This window comes from Podarcis gaigeae, assembly GCF_964106915.1.
Source record: "Podarcis gaigeae genome assembly, chromosome: 8".
In the NCBI taxonomy this organism is placed as follows: domain Eukaryota; kingdom Metazoa; phylum Chordata; class Lepidosauria; order Squamata; family Lacertidae; genus Podarcis; species Podarcis gaigeae.
The window spans coordinates 26844333-26866841 of NC_139684.1; the positions used below are offsets into that span (position 1 = coordinate 26844333).

Sequence of the window (22509 nt, forward strand, 5' to 3'; positions counted from 1 at the left end):
GCAAGACGTTGGTGGGCGGGCAGCTCTCAGCTGTCTCATCACAGACGCAAGGCCGTGTGGCGCACCTTTTCCCATTTCTCCTTTGCAAACTTTATCGGAGTATGCTGGCAAACACCCACACCGCCAGGGTGACGCTGAACGGGGCCTTATCGGTGCCGCACGCTGGGAGTGAGTGGGAAGGTGCTTTTGCGGGCAACTCGTGGTGTTTCCCCTGTCATATCAGATAAGGTCAACCCAAGGAGCTTTGAAAAATTACCAGCCTTTAAGAAAACCACCACCAGAGCAGCAGCAGCAAGAGGAAATACGATTCCGATCTCTTCTGTCTGTGAGATGAGCGAGAGCAGATGCTCGAAAGGCCTCGCAGGTTAAAATAAGTGGGCTTCCTTGCAACACCCCCGTTCTTGTACCAAGAATCATTCCTCATCATTGTACATTTCCCCTGTAGCAGCTCTGCTCTGCTTTCTAAATACCAGTTGCTGAAAATTGTGTGTGTGCACATACACTTTCATGCTTAGGTGTACAGACCCTCCAAGTGCCCCTATTTTGCAGGGAACATCCCGGATTTACAGAAGCCACCCTGGTTTCTGATTTGATCCCGGAATGTCCTGCTTTTCTTTAGGATGTCCCTACATGGGTGGCGCTGTAGGCTAAACCACAGAGCCTAGGACTTGCTGATCAGAAGGTTGGCGGTTCGAATCCCCTCGACAGGGTGAGCTCCCATTGCTCGGTCCCTGCTCCTGACAACATAGCAGTTCGAAAGCACGTCAAAAGTGCAAGTAGATAAATAGGTACCGCTCCGACGGGAAGGTAAACGACATTTCCGTATGATGCTCTGGTTTGCCAGAAGTGGCTTAGTCATGCTGGCCACATGACCTGGAAGCTGTATGCTGGATCCCTCAGCCAATAAAACGAGATGAGCGCCGCAACCCCAGAGTCATCCACAACTGGACCTAATGGTCAGGGGTCCCTTTACCTTTACCTATTTTCATTGGAGAAATGTTGGAGGATGTGGCGTTATGCAACCCCCAAACCAAGGAGATAACTATACAACCTTTAGAAGACATATGTATAGGGAAGGTATTTTTTAAAATGTTTAATGTTTTGTTATATTTTTATATATGTTGGAAGCCGCCCAGAGTGGCTGGGGCAACCCAGTCAGATTGGGAGCGTATAAATACAGTGGTACCTCTGGTTACGAATGTAATTCGTTCCGGAGGTCCATTCTTAACCTGAAACCGTTCTTAACCTGAGATACCACTTCACCTAATGGGGCCTCCCGCTGCCGCCCCACCACTGCTGCACAATTTCTGTTCTCATCCTGAGGTAATGTTCTTAACCCGAGGTACTTCCGGGTTAGCGGAGTCTGTAATCCGAAGTGTTTGTAACCCAAGGTACCACTGTAATAACATTTTTATTACTATAGAATAGGAAGTCCCTATTTTCATTGGAGAAATGTTGGAGGGTGTGGGTGTTTCTTGTGGGCTTCCCAACAGGGCACCTGATTGGCCACTGTGACACTCAAACCCCTCCTCCACCACGGAGTCATACAAATCAAGGATTCTGATGAGGCACTACAAATCCTCCAATGGGGACTGGGTGATGGCAGCCTTACATTTTTATGTACAGTATATAGGGAGATATCGCTGAAGGTTCTGTCCCAACAGTGGTGGACCTGGTTTCCTGTGTGCTTCTGAATGCCATTTTCCAGAAGCCACAAAAGCAGAGGTTGCTCTTTTGTTTGGGTCCTATCTGCAGGCATCCCACAGGCATCTGGTTGGCCTGCTGCAAGAACAGCATGGTGGACTAGATGGTACGCTGGTGTAATCCAGCAGGCTCTTCTGATGTTCTTATGCCCTCCATGGTGCTGGTCTTCAGCTCTCATTAGCCCCAATCAGCTTAGCCTACAGCAGGCTTCCTCAACCTTGGCCCTCTAGATGTTTTGAGACTACAATTCCCAGCATCCCTGACCACTGGTCCTGCTAGCTAGGGATCATGGGAGTTGTAGGCCAAAAACATCTGGAGGGCTGAAGTTGAGGAAGCCTGGCCTATAGCCAAGGAGGCTAATGGGAGCTGAGCATCTGGACCACAGAATCATAGAGTTGGAAGAGACCACAAAGGTCATCTTGTCCAACCCCCTGCAAAGCCCAACTTGGGGCTCGAACCCACAACCCTGAGATTAAGAGTCTCATGCTCTACTGGCTGAGCTATTTATGGTGACTCCAGCATTCCAGTTCTACCCAGAATTCAACCCTACAATTCCCAGAATACAACCCTACAATTCACCTGTCAATCCCTCCTCGCAGGGAACTCTCAGCACTTTTAACAAATGACAGTTCTCAGGATTCTGTGGGGGAAAGTCATGACTGTTTAATGTGGTATGATACTGCTTTATATAGAGCAGATTTGGCCCTAGGTTCCAGACAAAACAGACATCAGCACCACCTGGTGGGCATAGCGTTCCTTCACATAATGCAGGTTTCAGTGACTGCTGTCACTGCTGCAAAATTCGGGATTTGTTGGTTGGGATTGCAGCCTACCTCGCTAGTTTGATTTCATGTGTCCGTATAAACTCTGGTGGATCTCATTTCCCTCACTGAGGCATCAGAGAAAGGACAATTTAGCATGCTGTTGACATTTTGGTCTTTGTCTCCGGGGCTGAAGAAATTCCCGTGGGCACACTGAACAGTTTACAGGCTCCCTCCACAAAGTTATTTGTGTAATGCAGCATTTTATTTCGTAAATGGATATTTTATAAAGGATATGGTCACACGTGCGCCTCTACTGGAATGTAACGCTCAAGGTAATTTATGCTTTAAATGTTTGCGATCAATGTGACTTTGGGGTTGTCAACTTGAAATCCTAGGACATTAGCAGGTAAATTCCATGTGGGGGGGGGGGACAAACTACAGTAATGAGGGATGTCATCCTTTTGTTCTTTAACATGCGCAATACAAAGTGGGGCATGGCTGAAAGCCTAACCCAGGGGTAGGCAACCTAAGGCCAGGGGGCTGGATGCAGCCCAATCACCTTCTCAATCCAGCCCATGGATGATCCTGGAATCAGCGTGTTTTTACATGAGTAGAATGTGTCCTTTTATGTAATATGCATCTCTGGGTTATTTGTGGGGCCTGCCTGGTGTTTTTACATGAGTAGAATGTGTCCTTCTATTTAAAATGCATCTCTGGGTTATTTGTGGGGCATAGGAATTCGTTCATATTTTTTTTCCAAAATATAGTCTGGCCCCCCACATGGTCTGAGGGACGGTGGACCGGCCCACGGCTAAAAAAGGTTACTGACCCCTGGCCTAACCCCACTTACCTAAGCCCCATTGAATTTCGAGTGTTACGCTTCTGATTTGAGTGCCACACTTCCATTTTGAGTGCCACAGTTCCGTTTTGAGTCTTACGCTGAGGTCTGTCTGTTTTTGCTATTTATTTTGCGTTTTTGTTTCTGCAGCTGTTTTGTTTTGTTTTTGTGACTGTGTAGAACCCAGTTCGGCTACTGATTGATTGATGGATTGATTGAGTGACTGCAGTACATTGTTTATTGCTTTCATTTTATGCATCAGTGGTCTCGTTAGATAGTAAAATTCATGTTAAATTGCTGTTTTAGGGGTTGTTTTTAAAAGTCTAGAACGGATTAATGCATTTTGCATTACTTTCTATGGAAAGTGTACCTTGGTTTTGGAATGCTTTGGTTTTGGAACAGTCTTCCGTAACGGATTAAGTTTGAGAACCAAGGTACCTCTGTATGTAGATTTTTAATATGTGGATATTAAAAAATAACAGCAGCAGCAGCAGCAAAGTCCATTGTAGAGAACTAAGTAATTGCAGCAAGATTCTGTTCTGTGATGCAGCTGAATGGGCAGACAGGAGAAAATCTGTTTGATAGTCCCTCTTCAAGGGATTCCCCAGGCATCCCTTCCGTAGCAGTCAAGCCTCCAGAGCTGCTGCACAGGCTCTTTCTCTCCATCTTTCCTCTTTCAGGCCTTTCTGATGACTCTCTTGACCTCAGCCTGCAGCTCCAGAAATCTGGGCGAGCTCATAAGGACGCTTCGGAAACAAGGGACCCCAAGGAGCTTGTGGAGTTCGGAACAAGAAATGCTGATTCGCAATGGGCGGGAGTCCACACCGCCACGAAGGTGCCCATATGGTAAGTGAGGGGGGCTGCAGTCCCTCTGCAGGGATGGAGCACTTTCAGTCTGGCTGGGGTTCCTCCTGAATCTTGTGGGCCTTGAAAATGTGGGGCGGGTGAAAGCTGGTAAAATAACTACAGGGCCAGAAGGGGCCCCTGTCCCTAACTATCTTGCATATGTGTGTTTTTTGTAATGGTTATCAAAATAAGTATATGTCGTAGCTCAGTTGGTAATCTCAAAGTCACGAGTTCGAGTCCCATGTTGGGCCAAAGATCCCTGCCTTGCAGGGGGTTGGACTAGATGGCCCTCGTGGTCCCTTCCAACTCTGCAATTCTGTGTTCAACACATGCACAGTGCTGAATGATGGCTTGCAAGCATATGTCATGAACAGAGCATTTGTGAGTATTTCTGAGGCTTTCTTACTACAGAGGCTAGCTAGAGACCGCTGGATCAGACCAATGGCCCATATGGTCCAGCATCCTGTTCTCACAGTGGCCACCCAGATGCCCATTGTGGGAAACTGGCAAGCAGGACCCATGCACAAGAGCCCTAGCCCCTCCGGTGGCTTCCACAAGCATTGCTGCCTTCATCTGTGGAGGCAGAATGTAGCTATCATTGCGGCTAGCAGCCATCCATCAGCTGCCTTCTCCTCCATGAGTTTTGTCCAATCCTCTTTTAAACCCACTCAAGTTGGTGTCCATCACGGCCTCCAGTGGGAGAGAGTTCCACAGTTTAGCTTTGAAGGACTTTGTTTGATCTGTCCCGAATCTTCCAACATTGAGCTTCACGGGACATCTCTGAGTTCTAGTGTTATGAGAGAGGGAGAAAAACTTCTGCTCATTTTCTCAATGCCATGTATAATTTTATAAACTTCTTCCTCGACTTTCCTCTAATCTAAAGAGTCCCAAACTCTGCAATCTTTCCTTGCATGTTTTCAAAAAAGAAAGCTGGGCTTTCCGGGAAAGGATCAAAGGTTGGAAACCCCCTTCGGCTTTCTGCGACCTTTGGCTCCAAAAGTAATTTATTTCTCACATGATGGATGATTCTCTTAAGGTATCCAAGCTGGCCCTTTCTGGAACATGGTTGTGGTTTTTTAAAATAGAAAATGTACAAAGGGGCGTGCTTGTTTTGCAGAAAATATGTACTGGATATCACAAGAATGCGAAAAACCTGCAGACAGATGCTGTATTGGGTGTGCATTTTGTGAAGGTAAGAATCCAGAGCGGGGTAGTTTTGAAGAGTTGGGCAGAGCTGGGGCAAGGCTGGGATGGAAGCTTTTTTCCCCTTGCACGGAAGAAACAGGGAGGAGAGGAAAAGGGTGCTGAGTCCAGCCTCCTCTACTCATGCTTCCTTCCTGGACAAAACCTCCCAAAGATGTTTGATTTAATGTACAGTAAAAGCAAACTGATTAATCCAGATGCAAGCGACCAAGTCGTCGTGACACCCTGCAGAGACTTCCAGAACACAGTGTGCGGCTGTAAGTCGGGCTACTTTGAGGAGTCCAAGTATCCTGGGCACCTGGACTGCCAGAAATGCACAGACTGCTTGTCTATGAATCGGCAAACGCAACAGAATTGTGAGTATCCCAAAGCGCTCAATATCTGCCTTTGGATCACTGTTTCCCAAACAAGAGATAAATTAGGTAGATACCGTATTTTTCGCTCTATAAAACGCACCAGACCACAAGATGCACCTAGTTTTTGGAGGAGGAAAACAAGGGGGGGGGGATTCTGAATCTCAGAAGCCAGAACAGCAAGAGGGATCGCTGCGCAGTGAAAGCGGCAATCCCTCTTGCTGTTCTGGCTTCTGGGATAGCTGTGCAGCCTGCATTCGCTCCATAAGACGCACACACATTTCCCCTTACTTTTTAGGAGGGAAAAAGTGAGTCTTATAGAGCAAAAAATACGGTAATTGAACAAGAGATAAATTAAGTTTTTCTTTTCTGGTCCCCCCACCCCCCTTCTTGATAATTTTTATAGCATCAACCACGTTACCAAAAAGAAATGAATGAAATTAAAACTCATTGTGTGTGTGTGTGTGTGTGTGTGTGTGTGTGTAGGCAAGTTGTCACAATTGCCAATGAAGAATACAGCTACGTGATGCCTGCATTGCAGGAGTTTGGATTAAATGGCCCTTAGGGTCCCTTCCAACTCCACAATTTTATTATTCTTTTTTTTTAAAAAAATAAGAATTTCAGCATAACAAAATATCAAAACATATCATATTCATTATTTTCCCCTTCTCCCCCCTCCCCATTGAACCCTCCCCCCTCCCCCTGAGTCTTCCCTCAGCTCCTCTCTCTGATTTCTCAACACATATTATTCTCTGCACACTGTAAAATGGTATAAATCCTTATATTATCCGTCTATTATGTTAACAGTCAATAAATTTGTGTATGTTTATTCAAAACCTGCCAAGGAGTCCAATTCATTTTGTTGTCTTTTTAAGTAATTTGTATACAATTCTATGATTCTGTGCAGGATTTTGTCAAGGCTTTGTCGAGAAATTTAGGAGAAATGTGCGTTAAATGCTGAAGAAATAATAATAATAATAATAATAATAATAATAATAATAATAATAATGCAGAAATGTGATGAACTCAATGTAAGATTGGAGAATGGTCTTGTCCATCCCTAGCAGAGAGGAGACTAGTAGAGCTGCATTCAAATGGCTGGCTGTATTGAAATCCTAAACTGGTCCCGAAACCAATTACCATGAGGCTTCTCTTTCCTTGCAGGCTCCCGAAAGGCGAACACGGAGTGTGGAGACTGTCTGCCTGGCTTCTGCCTGTCTGGAGAAAGCTGCCAGCCATGCCCAACGTGAGATCTCCTTGGTCGTTCTTGACTTCCTTCCTCCATGGGGAATTCTGAGGGAGGGGAGGATACTAGAAGTGAGGCCTGGTTTTCCCTTTGGCTAAAGGTCTCCCAAGAGGGCTGCCACATTCTCAGGCATATTTTATTTAAAGAACCACACCAAAGTAGGGCAGGGGATGCTCTCTCTATTGTTACTTGCTTATCAGAATCAGTTTCCTGGTTCCCTTGCTAAAAATGTGTGAGTGTGAGATTTGCTAGCCGTGTTCAGCACTTTTCCCTGAAGAGCTCTGAAAGTTAAATCTTTGGCACAGAACAGACCCATTCTGGACTCTTCCAGATAACTTTTTATTGAGCTTTCATCCTGATATGTTTTCCCATATACGAAATCGGCTGCTTATTGAGTATTCACTCTGATTTGTTTGCATTGCACCAATGGATTGAGATCCTCTACTTTCCATTCCATTTCTCACCACTTTCCTTACTGCAAAAAGTCCAGGGTTGGTTTTTTTTTTTTTTTTAAGCAGGTTTGTTGCAGCAAGTCAATTTCAGCTGCACAACCTGAATTTGATGTTCCATGACTGAATCCGACTTGCAAAACAGCCGTCTGGAAGCAGCCCTGGTCTGCCATGCAAATTCATCACTGGCACCTGCCAGTCAACGCTACCCATTTAGGACAGTTTGATCACTGGCTCATTCTCTTTTTCAAGTATATTCCTTTGGAGAATCAGCCCTGGACTTTAAATTGTTGGCAGTCAGCTGGGTTGGGAAATAAACCAACATGGTGGGCAGCAAATGTTATGTCAATGGTGATGTGGACAGTAAGAATTCAATGAGAATTGCAATGTTCCAAGCTCATCCATGTCTTCGTCATTTTAGTCAGTGGGTGCCAGTAAGCTCCACGTAAAATCTTTTGTAAATTTATTTGATTTTTATGTATGTATTTATTTATTTTGCAAAAAGCAACCAATAATTTTTATCAAAATCATCATCACCATTAGTACCTGTCTTTTTTTTTTTGAATATTTTTTTATTCAATTTTTTAAACACATACAAAAAAGACAAGCACAACACATAATAAAGACAAACTAAAACAAAAACAAACATGTATAATTTCACAATCTTACTTTTGTATACCTTCTTTCATCCGACTCCCCCATACCTCCCTTTCACTGCATCCTTATTTTACAATTTTTTAGCAATCCATTTATCCATTTAATTCCCTTTCATTAAGTTTTCCTTAATTTATTAGTTACAGCTGTAATTCTCTACTTCTTACCCCTTGACATCTAACCCTCCTCAATTTTACAACAATTTTTAAGATACATTTTAAATTTCTTCCAGTCTTCTTCCACTGTCTTTTTCCCCTGGTCGCGGATTCTGCCGGTCATCTATGCCAGTCCCATAAAGTCAATCACCTTTGTCTGCCATTCTTCCAGAGTAGGTAGTTCTTGCATCTTCCAATACTTTGCCAGAAGAATTCTTGCTGCTGTGGTAGCATACATAAAAAAAAGTCCTGTCCTTCTTTGGCACCAATTGGCCAACCATGCCCAGGAGAAAAGCCTCAGGTTTCTTAGGAAAGGTCCACTTAAGGACTTTCTTAATTTCATTATAGATCATTTCCCAGAAGGCTTTGATCCTCGGGCAGGTCCACCAAAGGTGATAAAAGGTACCTTCCCACCATTAGTACCTGTCAGGGAACTGCCATTGGAGAGTCAGGTGGTGGAAGGGCTCAAGGAGGTTAGGAGACCCTCGGATGCTAAGGAAGGAACCAGCAGGGGGAGAGAGAGAGTTCCCACAGAAACTCAGTCGGAGGGATGGCTCCAAGATACTTCCAGTGAGAACAGCGGAGAGGTTTCAGGACCTCTGCTGGGGACGCCCACTCCGTGCAGGAAACTGTCACACAGAGATTCCAAAAGGAGGGTTTCCGTTAAGGAACTCCTATGTTGGTGTAAATTCCGGAAGCGCCCACTGACAGATACTGCCAGCGATTGAGGTAGCTCCGCGGACGGGGAGAGTTTAGAAACTGATTGCAGGAGTTAAGAACTCAGCCATTTACGCACAAGCAGCCCCTTAACCCATCACAGCAATCCGTCAGTCTTCGACGCTGCGTGTGCGAAAGAGAGGCATCATGAGCAACCCAACTGGAGACGGAGCAGCGGGAGGAGCTGGGGCGGGACCAACTCTGGAGGAGAGAAACAGAGCGTTGGAACACCAGCTGGCACTGCTAACGGCGCGTCTCAAGGAGAGGAGAGCTCAGGATGCACAGGGGAAGCCCACCCCCATCGCAAGGAAGGTACCGGGGTTGGTACAGAAATTCGGGGGTGACCCAAGAAACTACCAAGCCTTTAAGACAGAAATGCAATACGCACTCAACCTGCAGTTTGATGACTTTGCCGATGAGGAATCGAGAGTGGCTTTTGTGATTGGGCACCTTGAGGGGGGAGCTAGAGAATGGGTGAGGCCCCTGATGGCATCGAATAATGATGCCCTAAAGGACTTGAGGAAATGATTATCGCGATGGATTTGATGTTTTCCAGCCAGATTGAACAGGGCGTGGTACGCAGACAGTTAATGGCATGCAAACAGGGGAATCAGTCCGTCCGAGAGTATTGGACACAGTTTACCATGCTCATACATAAATTGGGGTGGGACCTGTGCTCGGACCCGATTCAAATGCTGTTTGAAGAAGGGCTATCCCCGGCGGTGAAAGATGAACTTTTCCACACGCCCCGGCCGGAGTCTATGGATCAGCTGACTAAATCAGCTCTTGCGATTGGATCACGCCAAGAGGCAAGGGCTCTGGAGAAGCGGGAAGGGAGAGGAGAGCGTTGGAGTGATTTCCGCATTCCTAAGATGCCAGGGCAACCTTCCCCACCAGCGGAACCAATGGAGATTGGTACTGCGCGCGCGCACGGCATTTCAAACGTCCAGGAAGGGCGGAAGAAGGAGGGGAAGAGCGCCAAAAAAATGCTATCTCTGTCAACAGCCGGGACATTTTGCCAGAGTGTGCCCACAAAGGAAGAGATGGCAAGGAATGGTGGGAGCTGTTGGGAGTGAGGAGGAGGGGGTTAAGGAGCAGGTAAAAGCCAGCGCCTGGCTGCCAGCGACAGGGCACAGCAGCCAGGCCAAGGATCAGTGAACGTGCCCAAGCCTGAACCCCCAAGAGCGGCTCTAGTCATAGAGGTACTGCTAGAGCTCCCCAATGGACATCCACTCACGATAAAAGCCCTGTTAGACTCAGGCAGCTCCTGCAATTTCATGAGTAAGGAGTTTGCATCAGAGCATCAGATACAGATGCTGCCCTTAGGTAATTCCTTGCAGGTGACCACGATTGATGGGAGGGAACTTCTGGGAGGGGAAGTGAGCCAACAAACGGTCCCCATGACAATGAGGGTGGCAAGGCACACGGAAGTCATTGCCTTTCACGTAGCCACTCTGGCGGGGCCGCCCATCATATTAGGGATGAGCTGGCTGGCGTTACATGACCCGCTAGTGGGATGGCACCAGCGGACGGTCTCTTTTGGATCAGCTCATTGCCTAGAACACTGCAAGGGAAGAGAAGCTCAGGGGTTGGCTAGAGCAAGTCTGGCAGGGATGGTGGTGGGAGAAAAGGGTGAAATACCACCACAATACGCAGACCTGAGTGATGTTTTCAGCGAGAAGGAAGCAGATAGACTGCCCCCGCATAGACCCTTTGACTGTCAAATTAATCTACTCCCGGGAGCCCAGTTACCAGTGGGCAAACTGTACGCTATGTCGGACAGGGAGATGCAGGAGTTAAGGGAGTTTATAGACGAGAACCTGAAACGAGGGTTCATCAGGGAGTCAAGAGCGGTGGGGGGCAGCCCAGTGTTTTTTGTGGACAAAAAGGACTCAAAAAACCCCAGGTTGGTCGTGGACTTCCGGGCCGTCAATTCGGTGTCAGAACCAGTGGCCTTTCCCATGCCCAGGATTGACGACATTCTGACCAGGGTGAGGAAGGGAAAGATTTTTACCAAGCTGGACCTGAGGGGGGCTTATAACCTGATACAGATGAGGAAGGGGGATGAATGGAAGACCACCATGTTCACCCCCTTGGGGGCCTTTGAGTATCTCGTTATGCCCTTCGGATTACAGGCGGGCTCAGCCTGCTTTCAGTCCTTCATGCATCATGTCCTGGGACCTCTGCTCTATAAGAACTGTGTGGCCTTTTTAGACGATGTGTTAGTCTACTCAGAGGACGAGGAGCAGCATGTCAGAGATGTCAGGGAGGTCCTAAGCAGGCTGCAAGCAAACCAGCTGTGGGTAAAATTGGAGAAGTGCCAGTTCCATACCAGAGAGGTGGAGTTCCTGGGGTACCGTTTGTCAGACAAGGGGTTGGCCATGGATCCCAGTAAAGTCCAAGCGGTACTGGAATGGAAGACACCCAGAACCAGGAAGGACGTGCAGAGATTCCTGGGGTTTGGAAACTTCTATCGGAAGTTCATCAAAAACTTTGCCCACTTAACGGCGCCCATCACCGATTGTCTCAGTAGTAAGAAGAAATTCGCCTGGATGGAAGAGGCACAGCGAGCGTTTGAACAGCTAAAGAAAGTGTTTGCGTCGGAGGAGCAGCTCTTGCACGTAGATCTACAGAAGCCGATGAGGGTGGAGATGGACGCTTCTGATCGCGCGGTAGGGGCAGTGCTTCTCCAGCCGGGAAAAGACGAGTTGGACTGGAGACCGTGTGCCTTTTTCTCGCGGAAGTTGAACAAATCCGAAAGGAATTACACAGTGTACGACCGGGAACTGCTCGCCATTCATGAAGCTTTTCGACGGTGGCGACACCTGCTGATTGGTGCGCAGCACAAGGTGCAGGTGTGCACGGACCACAAAAATCTGGAATATTGGAGAACGGCCCGAGTACTGAACCAGAGACAAGTGAGGTGGGCACAGGAGTTCTCCAAATTCCATTTTGAGATTCGCTATGTACCGGGACCAGAGAACGTCAGGGCGGACGCTCTCTCTCGAAAGCCCGAGTATATGGAGGGGAAGGGAGCACCTGAAGAAAGACATATCATCCCAGAGGACCACTGGGTTTGTGGAGCAGCATTGGTGGGGCAAAGGGAACTGGTAGAAGGGACAGAGAACGATGAATACGCCCAAGATAAGCTCAGAGGGCTCAGGAGAGCCGGGGAGAACACAGGGGGGTTTGAAGAAAGGAATGGGGCGTTGTATTACAAAGGGGCATTGTACATACCGGAAGGGGAATTGAGGGGTAGAGTACTCAAACAACTACACGACAGCCCCACCGCAGGGCACTTTGGGCAGCACAAAACCATGTGGTTAGTTACCAGGCAGTTCTGGTGGCCCAAGGTGAGGGAAGATGTAAGAGAGTATGTAAGGGGGTGCGACCGCTGCCAGCGAGCAAAGGGGGAAAGGGCGCGCCGGCGGGGTTGCTGGAACCATTGCCCACACCCGAACGGCCATGGGAGGCAGTCTCCATAGATTTTATGACGGATTTGCCCAAATCCAAGGGGAAAACGGCTGTCATGGTGGTAGTAGACCAGTTAACCAAGATGTGCCACTTTATAGCCTGCTCACATGCGGTAACAGTTTATAGAACACATTTTTAGGTTGCATGGCGCCCCCTTGAGGGTGGTCTCAGACAGAGGGAAACAATTTACGTCCAGGTTCTGGAGGAAGCTCACGTAGAGGTCAATTTCTCGACCGCCAGACACCCGGAAACAAACGGGCAGGCGGAAAGGGCAAACGGTATTCTGCAACAATACCTGAGGTGTTATGTAAATGACAGAGAGAATGATTGGGTAGAGAAATTGGCCCTGGCCGAATTCGCCTACAATAACGCAGAAAATGTGTCCACGGGCATGAGTCCATTTATGGCCAATTACGGGTGTCACCCCAGGGCCTTTCCAGGGGAAGGAGGGGAAAGATGGAGTGTACCGGCCGCGGAACATTTCGTGGAAGAAATGGAAGCCATACATCAACAGCTCAAGATGAATTTGGATAGGGCCAAGGAAGAATACAAGAAGCAGGCAGATAGGAGCAGAAGGGAAGGCGAGACCATAAGGGTGGGGGACCAGGTGTGGTTGTCAACAAAAGGGTTGCCCTTCAAGGGCGGGTGCAAGAAATTGAGACTGAAACGACTGGGACCCTTCGAAGTTATACAACAGGTCAATCCGGTGGCCTTCAAACTCAGGTTGCCAGACAACATGAAACTGCATCCAGTATTCCATAGGTCATTACTGTCACCGTACCGGGAGGGGCGGGAATCTTTGGGACGTGAAGGTGAGGTTCCCGCGGCACCGGAAGTAGAAGAGAGGGAAAGCAGTAGTCATGTAGCAGAAATACTCGACTCTCGGTGGAAGGGTAAACAGGTGGAGTACTTAGTGGCATGGGAAGGGGAACCAGAGTCCGAAAATACCTGAGTACCGGCAGAAACGGTTGATGATGAGATTTTAGTAGGAACGTTTCATCTCCGGTACCCAAGGAAGCCTCAGCCCTTGGCTAGGTTCTGGGAGGAACACTTCGGCACTACTGACGAAGAAGGGGAGTTTGAGGGGTTCCCAGAATCAGGACAAGAAGAGGAAGAAGAATCAGAGGGGGAAGAGTATTAGGGAAGAAGGGACAGTAGTAGGTGGAGGGCGGTTTTCGAGTCATCCGAAGATGAGAAAGAGTAGTTCAGGGGGTTCCCAGCCTCACCACCCAGAGAAGAGGGGGAAACGGGGGGTGAGGGGGGTCCTGGAGGGGAGGTGGATGTCAGGGAACTGCCATCGGAGAGTCAGGTGGTGGAAGGGCTCAAGGAGGTTAGGAGACCCTCGGATGCTGAGGAAGGAACCAGCAGGGGGAGAGAGAGAGTTCCCGCAGAAACTCAGTCGGAGGGATGGCTCCAAGATACTTCCAGTGAGAACAGCGGAGAGGTTTCAGGACCTCCGCTGGGGACGCCCACTCCGCGCAGGAAACTGTCACGCAGAGATTCCAAAAGGAGAGTTTCCGTTAAGGAACTCCTATGTTGGCGTAAATTCCGGAAGCGCCCACTGACGGATACTGCCAGCGATTGAGGTAGCCATGCACCCATGGCTCCGCGGACGGGGAGAGTTTAGAAACTGATTGCAGGAGTTAAGAACTCAGCCATTTACGCACAAGCAGCCCCTTAACCCATCACAGTACCATATCCCCCATAGAGATTCAGGTAGGTAGCCGTGTTGGTCTGACACAGTCTAAATAAATAAATTAAAAAATTGTCCAGCAGCACCTTGGAGACCAGCTAAATTTGTTCTGAATATAAGCTTTCATGATACACTTCAGTTACACTGAAACAGAAGTATCTGAAGAAGTGTGCATGCACACGAAAGCTTACCCGTACCCATAGAGATGCTGTGGATGAGTCTCTCTTAAATTCTCAAGTGCCCTTATGTTCTCTTTGACATACAACACAAAACAACCCTCAACACATCATTTCCCTGTCCTTTGTAATGCTTGTACCCAGGCATAGCCTACAAATTCTCTCCATTCCTGCAGTTTCTTATTATGCTTACTGTCTCTGTGTTCTTAGTTCAGCTCCAAGCCCTCTCCAGCTCCCTCCTATCAGCTCGGAAGCCTCCGCCATTAACATATAAGTCCCTCTCCAAATATCTCTGGTGTCCCCATTGCCACCACCATGGCTTTGGGCCTCTTTGTGGGCTCACGGCTGAGTTCTGCTCTACCCAGTTTTGGTGACCTTGAATGCTGAGGCCAGCCTTCCTCAACGTGGTGCCCTCCAGATGGTTTTGTATTGCAGTGCCCTTCCTCCCTTACCGCTCTTTTGTCATGTTGGCCAGGCTGGTGGGAATTGGAGAAAGCTATGTTGGGGAAACCTGGTTAGCATCCTTATCCCGTAGGGATGTGTTACCCCAAGCTAGACATTCTCCACCTTTTGTCCACCCCTAACAGACCCCTTTCTTTCAGTCCCCTGCATTGCCACCCTTTTGCTTGGGGGCTTAAACCCCACTGGTCTGCAATCTACAAGTGGAGCCTGTCCCTTTCTGTCTATGATCTGCTTGTCTCGAAATGCACTCTGCTCCTGCACGCTGCCTACCAAATCAACTCTATTCTTCTGACACCCACCATCTCTCACCCAGACATCAGAAGCTCTCCATCCCACCTCTTGCTTAGTTGACCTCAGGAAGCATTTCTGTAAGGACTGCCTTTAGATTTCAAAAGACTACCTAGAAACTTATTTTATCTTTTCCCTCCAGAGCAGGATTGCGGTTTAACTCTGATGCTTCACGACTTCTGGTACCCACCACCCCAAGTAGGCAAGTCCCCACGCGATCACCTGCCCCTCACAAAGTGATCTCTCCCTGAATCACTTTGTCATCACCCAATAAACAGGTCGCTGTGGTGAAGGCAGCGGTGCTCAAAAGAATCCTCTTCCCACCCCTTCCCTTTCCAACTGTAACACAACAGCCCTTCAGTGCGGCCTGAGAGAATTGTCCAGGAGAATGAGCTGTCTTTGTGGCCTATTTTTACCTAAAGGACTTAACTCTTTTTGTCTTCCAGCAAGAGTCCCAGAACTGAAATCTGCGGCAAGGACTGTAAATTTGGTAGGTCTTGGCAATGTCACACCTGGTGTTATGAGCTCAGTTTAGTGTTTATTGGAGGGGTGTGGGTAACCTCAGGGTCAAGGGCCAAATGGAGCACTCTGCCTGGCCCTTGGGAGTTTCCCCTGTTGTGCCTCACAATAGCCTGAATTTGCACCTTTCTGGAGTACTTTGCCTTGACTGCAATGTGTCTGTGGCCTGTGATTGCACCTTCTGCTTGCCTGGATGATGGAGAAAGGGGTATTTATGTGCATGGAAACCTGTTTCTTGTGCGACTGAAACATAGCCTATGATAGGGCTGTCATATTTCAAGAAGTGAAAATATGGATGCAAACAAATTGTTGACTTTAAAAAAAAATCCCCTCCAAAATGCAATTTTTTGGTTATGTTGCCGAAAATCCAGAACAAACTGCCGCTTTTCGGAAATTCCCCCCAGATATCACTTCTGCCACTGAGATCCCAGTTAATGTCTGGGAAAATCTGGACATATGGCAACGCTAAGCTCTAAGATAGTAAGGTAAGAATCACATTACTTGCCCCAGGTTCAGTCCTCAATGGCATCTTCAGGTGGGACTTTACAACTGGGCTGGGCAAATTTGTGAAGGAGAAGTTAAATGTGTGTTACATTATGGTTGCCATCCATCTGGGTTCAGCCATACATTGCCAGGATTCGGCCATTGGAAACAGTGTCTGGGGGAAAATCGCTTAAATGTCCAGGAAAATCCGGACGTATGGCAACCCATGTTAGAAGTGTAGATTTTGGCAAATTTCCTTAAAAATAGCTCAGAAACAACAACTTCTTCTTCTTCTTCGCTCAACAACTGTTGCATCCAGATTTTCACTTTTTGAAATGGTTAAATGGGACCGCCATGCCACTTTTGTTCAGGTTGAGCCAGTACAGTACAGAGGTTAGAGTGCTCAGCTAAGACCTGGGAGAGACCAGGGTTCAAATCCCCACTCAGCCATGAAGCTTACTGGGTGTCTTTGGGTCAGTCACTGTCTCTCAGTCTAACCCACCTCGCAGGGTTGTTGTGTGTGTGAGGGGCGGGGGAAGGTGAGGCAGAATCATGTATGCCACCTTGAGCTTGAATAACAGTGAGACTGGAGAAGCCAGTATAAGGTGCAATTTCAGTTGCATTTGGGGAAACCGCTTGAGGCATCCACTGTGTTGAGCTACTTCAATTGCTTCTGTTTGATTTGCTCATTGCGGACAGCTGGAAGTTTGTAAATTTGTGATAATAAACCTGATTTTCAATGGGGGAGGGTTTGAATAATTTCGATTGCAACTGTATGTGCCCATACACTGCAGTTGTACAACGTCTGGGGAGCTTGGCAAAGGCGAGGTGTTTGATTCCTCACTTTTTGGTCTCTTCCTGCGTGTCTTCTAAGCTATAGGTGTCTGCGGATGCTTGATGCTTCTGGCAGCGGCCTTCATTGTGTACTGTATAAGGAGATTTGCCCCCCGTGCTGAGAAGAGCTACTCCACATCTCCATGCGTCCAGACTGGCCAGTCTACCAAACACCTTTGCAATGGTAATCCTAAGGTGGAAACAGGACCGGTCCTGCCATTTGGGTAGAGTGTTTAGGGGCTGTAGCTGCAGACCCTCCTCCAGTCCATTCACCTCTGTTGGGGATCGGAGCTGTGTGCCCCACAAGCCAACCATTTGCCCTCTAAGCTGGTTCACTGAAGTTCCGTAGCCCCAGGCTGTTGCTGAAGTAAGATTCAGTCAGTCAGCCTGAACAGCTTCTACACATGGAACAGGGCAGGATGGGATCCTAACCTCTGCCTCAGGCAGAAAAATATATTGGGCTGGCTCCCACGGGGTGGTCATATCCCCCACACATGCAAAGTGCTTCAGACCAATTACAATATATAGATCAATCTGTATAAGTCCAGCTGTTGCAATTATACCTGTTTTGCAGATAAAGAACTGAGGTCGAAAGACTAACAGCTTGCCCAAGCTGGCTAGGGAGTTTTTTAGAGTTCCCTGCAAAGAGGAATTGACTGTTAAACCACTTGGAGAATTGTAGTTCTGTGACGGGGCAGGGAGGGTCCTCTTACAGACTCCCAGCACCCTCCACGAACTACAGTTCCCAGGATTCCCTCCCTCTCTCTCTCTCTCTCTCTCTCTCTCTCTCTCTCTCTCTCTCTCTCTCCCTCCCTCCCTCCCTCCCTCCCTCCCTCCCTCCCCCTCCGGTCATTTACCGTATTTTTCTGTGTATAACACACCTCCTATTTTTGGGGACTCAAAATTAAGAAAATGGGGGGAGATTGGCCCCGTGTATAAGACTACCCCGTTTTTAACATTTTTTAGTAAATAAATCTAGTCTTATACACGGAAGAGTACGGTATATTAAATCTCCAAAAATATTCCAGAACATTATGGTTTTTGTTTTTTAAAATGTATAAAGTTTCTTCTTGACTTCCTACCCCCCTTTCCTGATGTTTGTTTTTTTTACTCCATTTTATTAGCTGTTTTACAACACATGCATTTTTACTCGCTAAACTCCAGTACCATTAATTATTTCATTAATCCACTGCTTATATTTCAAATCCTGCCAGCGACTTCATGTAGGGGTGATACTTTAACAGATAGTCGATCAATGGTCTCCCATCCTCCTTGGACTCCTTGGATCCTCGTTATGGCCTCTTAATCTGGCAGTTAATTTTGCCATTTCAGCCCAGTCCATCATTTTCATAAGCCATTCTTCCTTCCTTGGTAATCCTTCCTCCTTCCACCTCTGTGCATATAAAGTTCTAGCTCCTATTACACTTCCCATAATTCTTTTGAGAGATGCTATGACAATCTCAAATGCTTTAAATGTTCAGTGTGAATGGGCCCTTTTCCTAGCAACCTAACCACTAAAGGTGCAGCAAACTTAGCTGTCAACTTTCCCTTTTTTTGAGGGAAATTCCTTTATTCCACCGCTGTTTCCCGCTGCTTCCTGCTGCTATCCCGGATTGTTAGATATCCCGTAGACTGTCCCCGGGACAGGTGAGGCTGCTGATCCCTTATTTTCAAATCTGAAAGTTGACAGCTATGGTAGCAAATATCATATCCAGCACATGCAGAAGCTCTCCAAGAATTTCGACGTGCCCATTGCTCTCAGAGACTAGTGTCTACGCCCCTTGAGACTTTCTGCTGCAGCTGGAAGATGCCCCCAGAGCTTTGCGGTTGGTAAAGCCAAATCTTTTGTTTTTGCAGGCACGGTGCAGATGCCCCCCCTGTTTCTCCATTCAGAGCCTCCCGCCGCATCCCTCGCCGAGAAAGAGAAACTGGTGAACGGAGCGCCCCCGATCTGTGGTTTGCTGCAAGGCAGAAACATGTACGCCGTGATTGATGCTGTGCCAGTCCGGCGCTGGAAAGAGTTTGTGCGGGGTCTGGGCCTGCGCGACAGGGAGATTGAGCTGGTGGAGCTGGAGCACTCGCAGTTCCGCGAGCAGCAGTATGAGATGCTCAAGCGCTGGTGCCAGCAGCAGCAGGGGCCCTCGACAGACGCCATCTTCACTGTCCTGGAGAGCATGCAGCTGGGCGGCTGCGCCCAGGAACTGAGAGAGCAGCTGCATGCCAACAGCTAGCAGGGGAGCCCCTGAGATGGGGAGGGGGCAAAGATCTGGGCTATGCCATCCCCCACCCCATCTCAGACAGACTTGCGCTGGGGTAAAGGAAACAGAGAGCTCCAACCTCATGGAAGGGGCACTGCAGGTATAGAACTTTGCAGTGACATTGAAATCCTACTCCAGGTATTCTGGAACATGTGTAGTGCCTAAGACACTGAGCTGCAACCCAAGGATGATGCAGTTCCAATGGATATTCCAGGTGGCCTCTGAGATAGGGAGATAATGCTGAGATTATGTATGCGAAATGCTTTGCACACACTAAAATGCTCTTAAGGTACTATTAGTGATTCAGCAGGACACCTTGCTACAAATTATGGCCAAGACTTATGCCTCAGAACTTGGCTGCCCACAGGAAGGCTGAGACAACCAGAATATTACTCTATCACAGCCCCTTGCCCACCCACCACTCACCTCTCAGACCTTCTGCAAGTTTCCTCTCAGTCAAACCAGCCTTCTGATTTCTTCAGTGTCCAGCATTCCATGACTGAGCCTCCCCACTCAGGAGTTGGAATGTTCAGGAACATTCTGTGACCTCACCGGAGGTCACCCAATGGCTGGCAAGAGTGCCAGGAGCCTGTTTTGAAAAATGTATTTAAGTGTTTTCACTATGTCAATTCTAACGCACTTTAACAATCACGAGCTTGTGATTCTGAACTTGATTGAGCCCTGGAAAGATACATGTGATGGTCCTAGGAGCTCCTTGTTTTCCCACACCAGGAAGTCTGCAATTTGATTGGCTTTCACTGCTTTTTAATTTGTTAAGTGGCCAAACACAGGGCAATCTCCAGGCGTCTTGCAATCTAGTTTAATCATGTTCCAAATCCCATCAAATGCCCAAGTGAAGAGGAGGGCTTAATCAGGTTCTAAGAAAATGTCAGTGTCGGCACCAGGCAGGGCTCATTTGGGAAAGAATTCTGCAGGTGGGGGGTCACCACAGAAAAGGTCCTGTTCCTCACTGCCATGCCTTAAAACTCTCTCTGAGCCAGCCCACAGAGAAGGACCTCAGGTGATGTTCATAAGGGTTGTCAAGAGAAGTGGTGGTCTACCTGCAGACTAAATAGTGTGTCTGTAGGCCAGAGGGAGCTCAGCATAAGAACTTTAGTACAGCCTTCAGGATGAGGCCAATGGCCCATCTAGTCCAGCAACTTGTACACACCAGATGCCCTGGTGGTAAACCCTCAAGCACATATTTTGCATGGGGGGGCCCCTCTAGGTGCCATCTCTAGGGTTTTTTGGGAAGACCCTTGCTGGAGACCCTCCTGCCCATCAGCTAGGTGGACCCAAAGGTTTGGCTTCCTGTGTTTTTATGCATAGAAAGAAGAGAATAGACAGCTAGCTGTTGGGGATCCTCCAGCTTTCAAATTTCCAGTTGCGAGCAGCGAATTGGGATTTGAGGGCCGCCATCCAAATCCAGGATGCTGCAGTATTGCTATTTATGAAAAATCCAGTTCTCTGCCATTTTTCTGGTGCTACATTTCCAAGGCCATTTTCAGAATTCCCTGCTGGTTGCAGCAACTGGACACTGCAGGTGCATCAAGCTGAGTTGTGAATATTGTCATTCAAATTTGAACTAGAGACTACCAGCTCTCCCGCTCACTGCCATGGCCACTGGAATTGGGTGCTGGTTGAATGCTAAACTTCCTGGGCTTAGAGTTTTGTTTTGAACAATTGAGCGGTATATACATTTTGTTAGATTAAAAAAATGCTCCACACCTCCGCCTATGACTCCCTTCCATTCCCTCTCTGTTCAGAAACCCTTTCCACCATGGCATCGTTATTTCAGTTTCAGGAAATAAAATAAAAAGAAATGATACGCTCTACGTTATTAAATATTACTTCTGTGTCCAGAATAACAGCTGCCTGTTTTGTGTGTGGTTAATAGGCCCTTGATGGCTGATCCAGAGGTGGTTAGTTATCCCTAGGTCCCGCTGAATTCAGTGGAGGCAAAGTGAGTCACACAACAGGGGCATGGGGAGGAATTTTGGCTGGTTCATATATGCACACACCTCTACCCAGTCCACTCCCTCTTAATTGCCACCCTTCAGCAACCAGGATGGCATAAAAACGTTCTTGCAGTTGTATCAGCGAAAGCAGAAGGGAGTCTGTGTAGAAGCAATTCCATCCCGAGGGAGAGGTCAAAAGTGAGAAAAAACAAAGGAAAGACCAGCTTGGAGAGGGACTTGCTTTTTAACAACTGATAAAGTCAACACGGGTGGTGCTGTGGGTTAAACCACAGAGCCTAGGACTTGCCGATCAGAAGGTCGGCGGTTCGAATCCCCGTGATGGGGTGAGCTCCTGTTGCTCGGTCCCTGCTCCTGCCAACCTAGCAGTTTGAAAGCACGTCAAAGTGCAAGTAGATAAATAGATACCGCTCTGGAGGGAAGGTAAATGGAATTTCCGTGTGCTGCTCTGGTTCGCCAGAAGCGGCTTAGTCATGCTGGCCACATGACCCAGAAGCTGTACGCCGGCTCCCTTGGCCAATAAAGCGAGATGAGCGCCACAACCCCAGAGTCAGTCACGACTGGACCTAATGGTCAGGGGTCCCTTTACCTTTACATTAAGGTCAACATTCTGGGTCTGAAAGAATCCCCAACCTTCAGAGGCCTCAAAGGTGGACATGACCCAAAGCCATATAGAAAAGAAGAGTTTGAAGAATATCTACAGAGCGCTGCTGGAGCTGCTGTGCTTTTAATGAAAATATGGCAGCTAAAGGAACTTCTTGCTTCAACTCATCCAAATTACTGAGATGTACATTTCAAACTGTAACCCTTTTATTTAGAAATGCCCTTTTCCCTTTGCAAAATAAAATGTGCACCAGCAGAACCTTTTGTCTACAAGGTTCTATTACGAAAAGGGCAGGGTGCTTGAGGAACGCTGCTCTCCATGATACTTTAAGCTACCCGGGTCAGTTTGCAGCAGACAGATTATCTTGGCAGAGAAAGGGTGAAGTCAGACATGAAAAGAGGGTTGTGGCCCATCCATCCTGGAGAAGGGGGCCTGAGCGCTGTTTTGCAAACAACAACAACAACACCCTCTCCTTTGCCAATAAAATAAGTACTCATAAAGACAATGGGAATTCCTTCCAAGTAAACATGCACAGGATACACAGAGCTCTAAAACATTCTTCATCCGGTTTCTGCATCAAGGAACACCAGATTCTGCAATCTGTTTAAACTATGCAAATGCAGCAAGCTTGCAGAATCTCTCGATTCATTTTTTCAGTGGTTATTCTTTTGCTTCTGCAAGCTAAGAGCAAGAGGTCAAAGAGCTTGACGGGATGATGAAGAACCTTTCGGAATAGAAGTTAATCATAGCGTTGGAAGGGACCAAGAGGGTCATCTAGTCCAGCCCTCTTAGGTCTTAGGGTTAGCCAAGACA

The 22509-nt window shown here is 47.7% G+C and overlaps 1 protein-coding gene across 2 annotated transcripts in view; it reads left to right on the forward strand.

Moving 5' to 3' along the window:
* The window catches only part of TNFRSF25 (TNF receptor superfamily member 25), a 28582-nt gene extending 7741 nt beyond the window's left edge, over positions 1–20841 (forward strand). Inside the window, exons 2-9 of one of the 2 annotated variants that reach the window (XM_083752760.1) lie at positions 3987–4152; positions 5270–5344; positions 5553–5711; positions 6873–6954; positions 15165–15228; positions 15473–15512; positions 16899–17042; positions 18716–20841. In XM_083752760.1, coding sequence (XP_083608886.1) covers positions 3987–4152; positions 5270–5344; positions 5553–5711; positions 6873–6954; positions 15165–15228; positions 15473–15512; positions 16899–17042; positions 18716–19089 — 1104 coding nt within the window. In that variant the 3' untranslated portion in view covers positions 19090–20841. Of the gene's footprint in view, positions 1–3986; positions 4153–5269; positions 5712–6872; positions 6955–15164; positions 15229–15472; positions 15513–16898; positions 17043–18715 lie in introns of those variants that run through there. The other variant, XM_083752759.1, reaches the window with a different exon arrangement.
* Positions 20842–22509: the final 1668 nt, after the last annotated feature.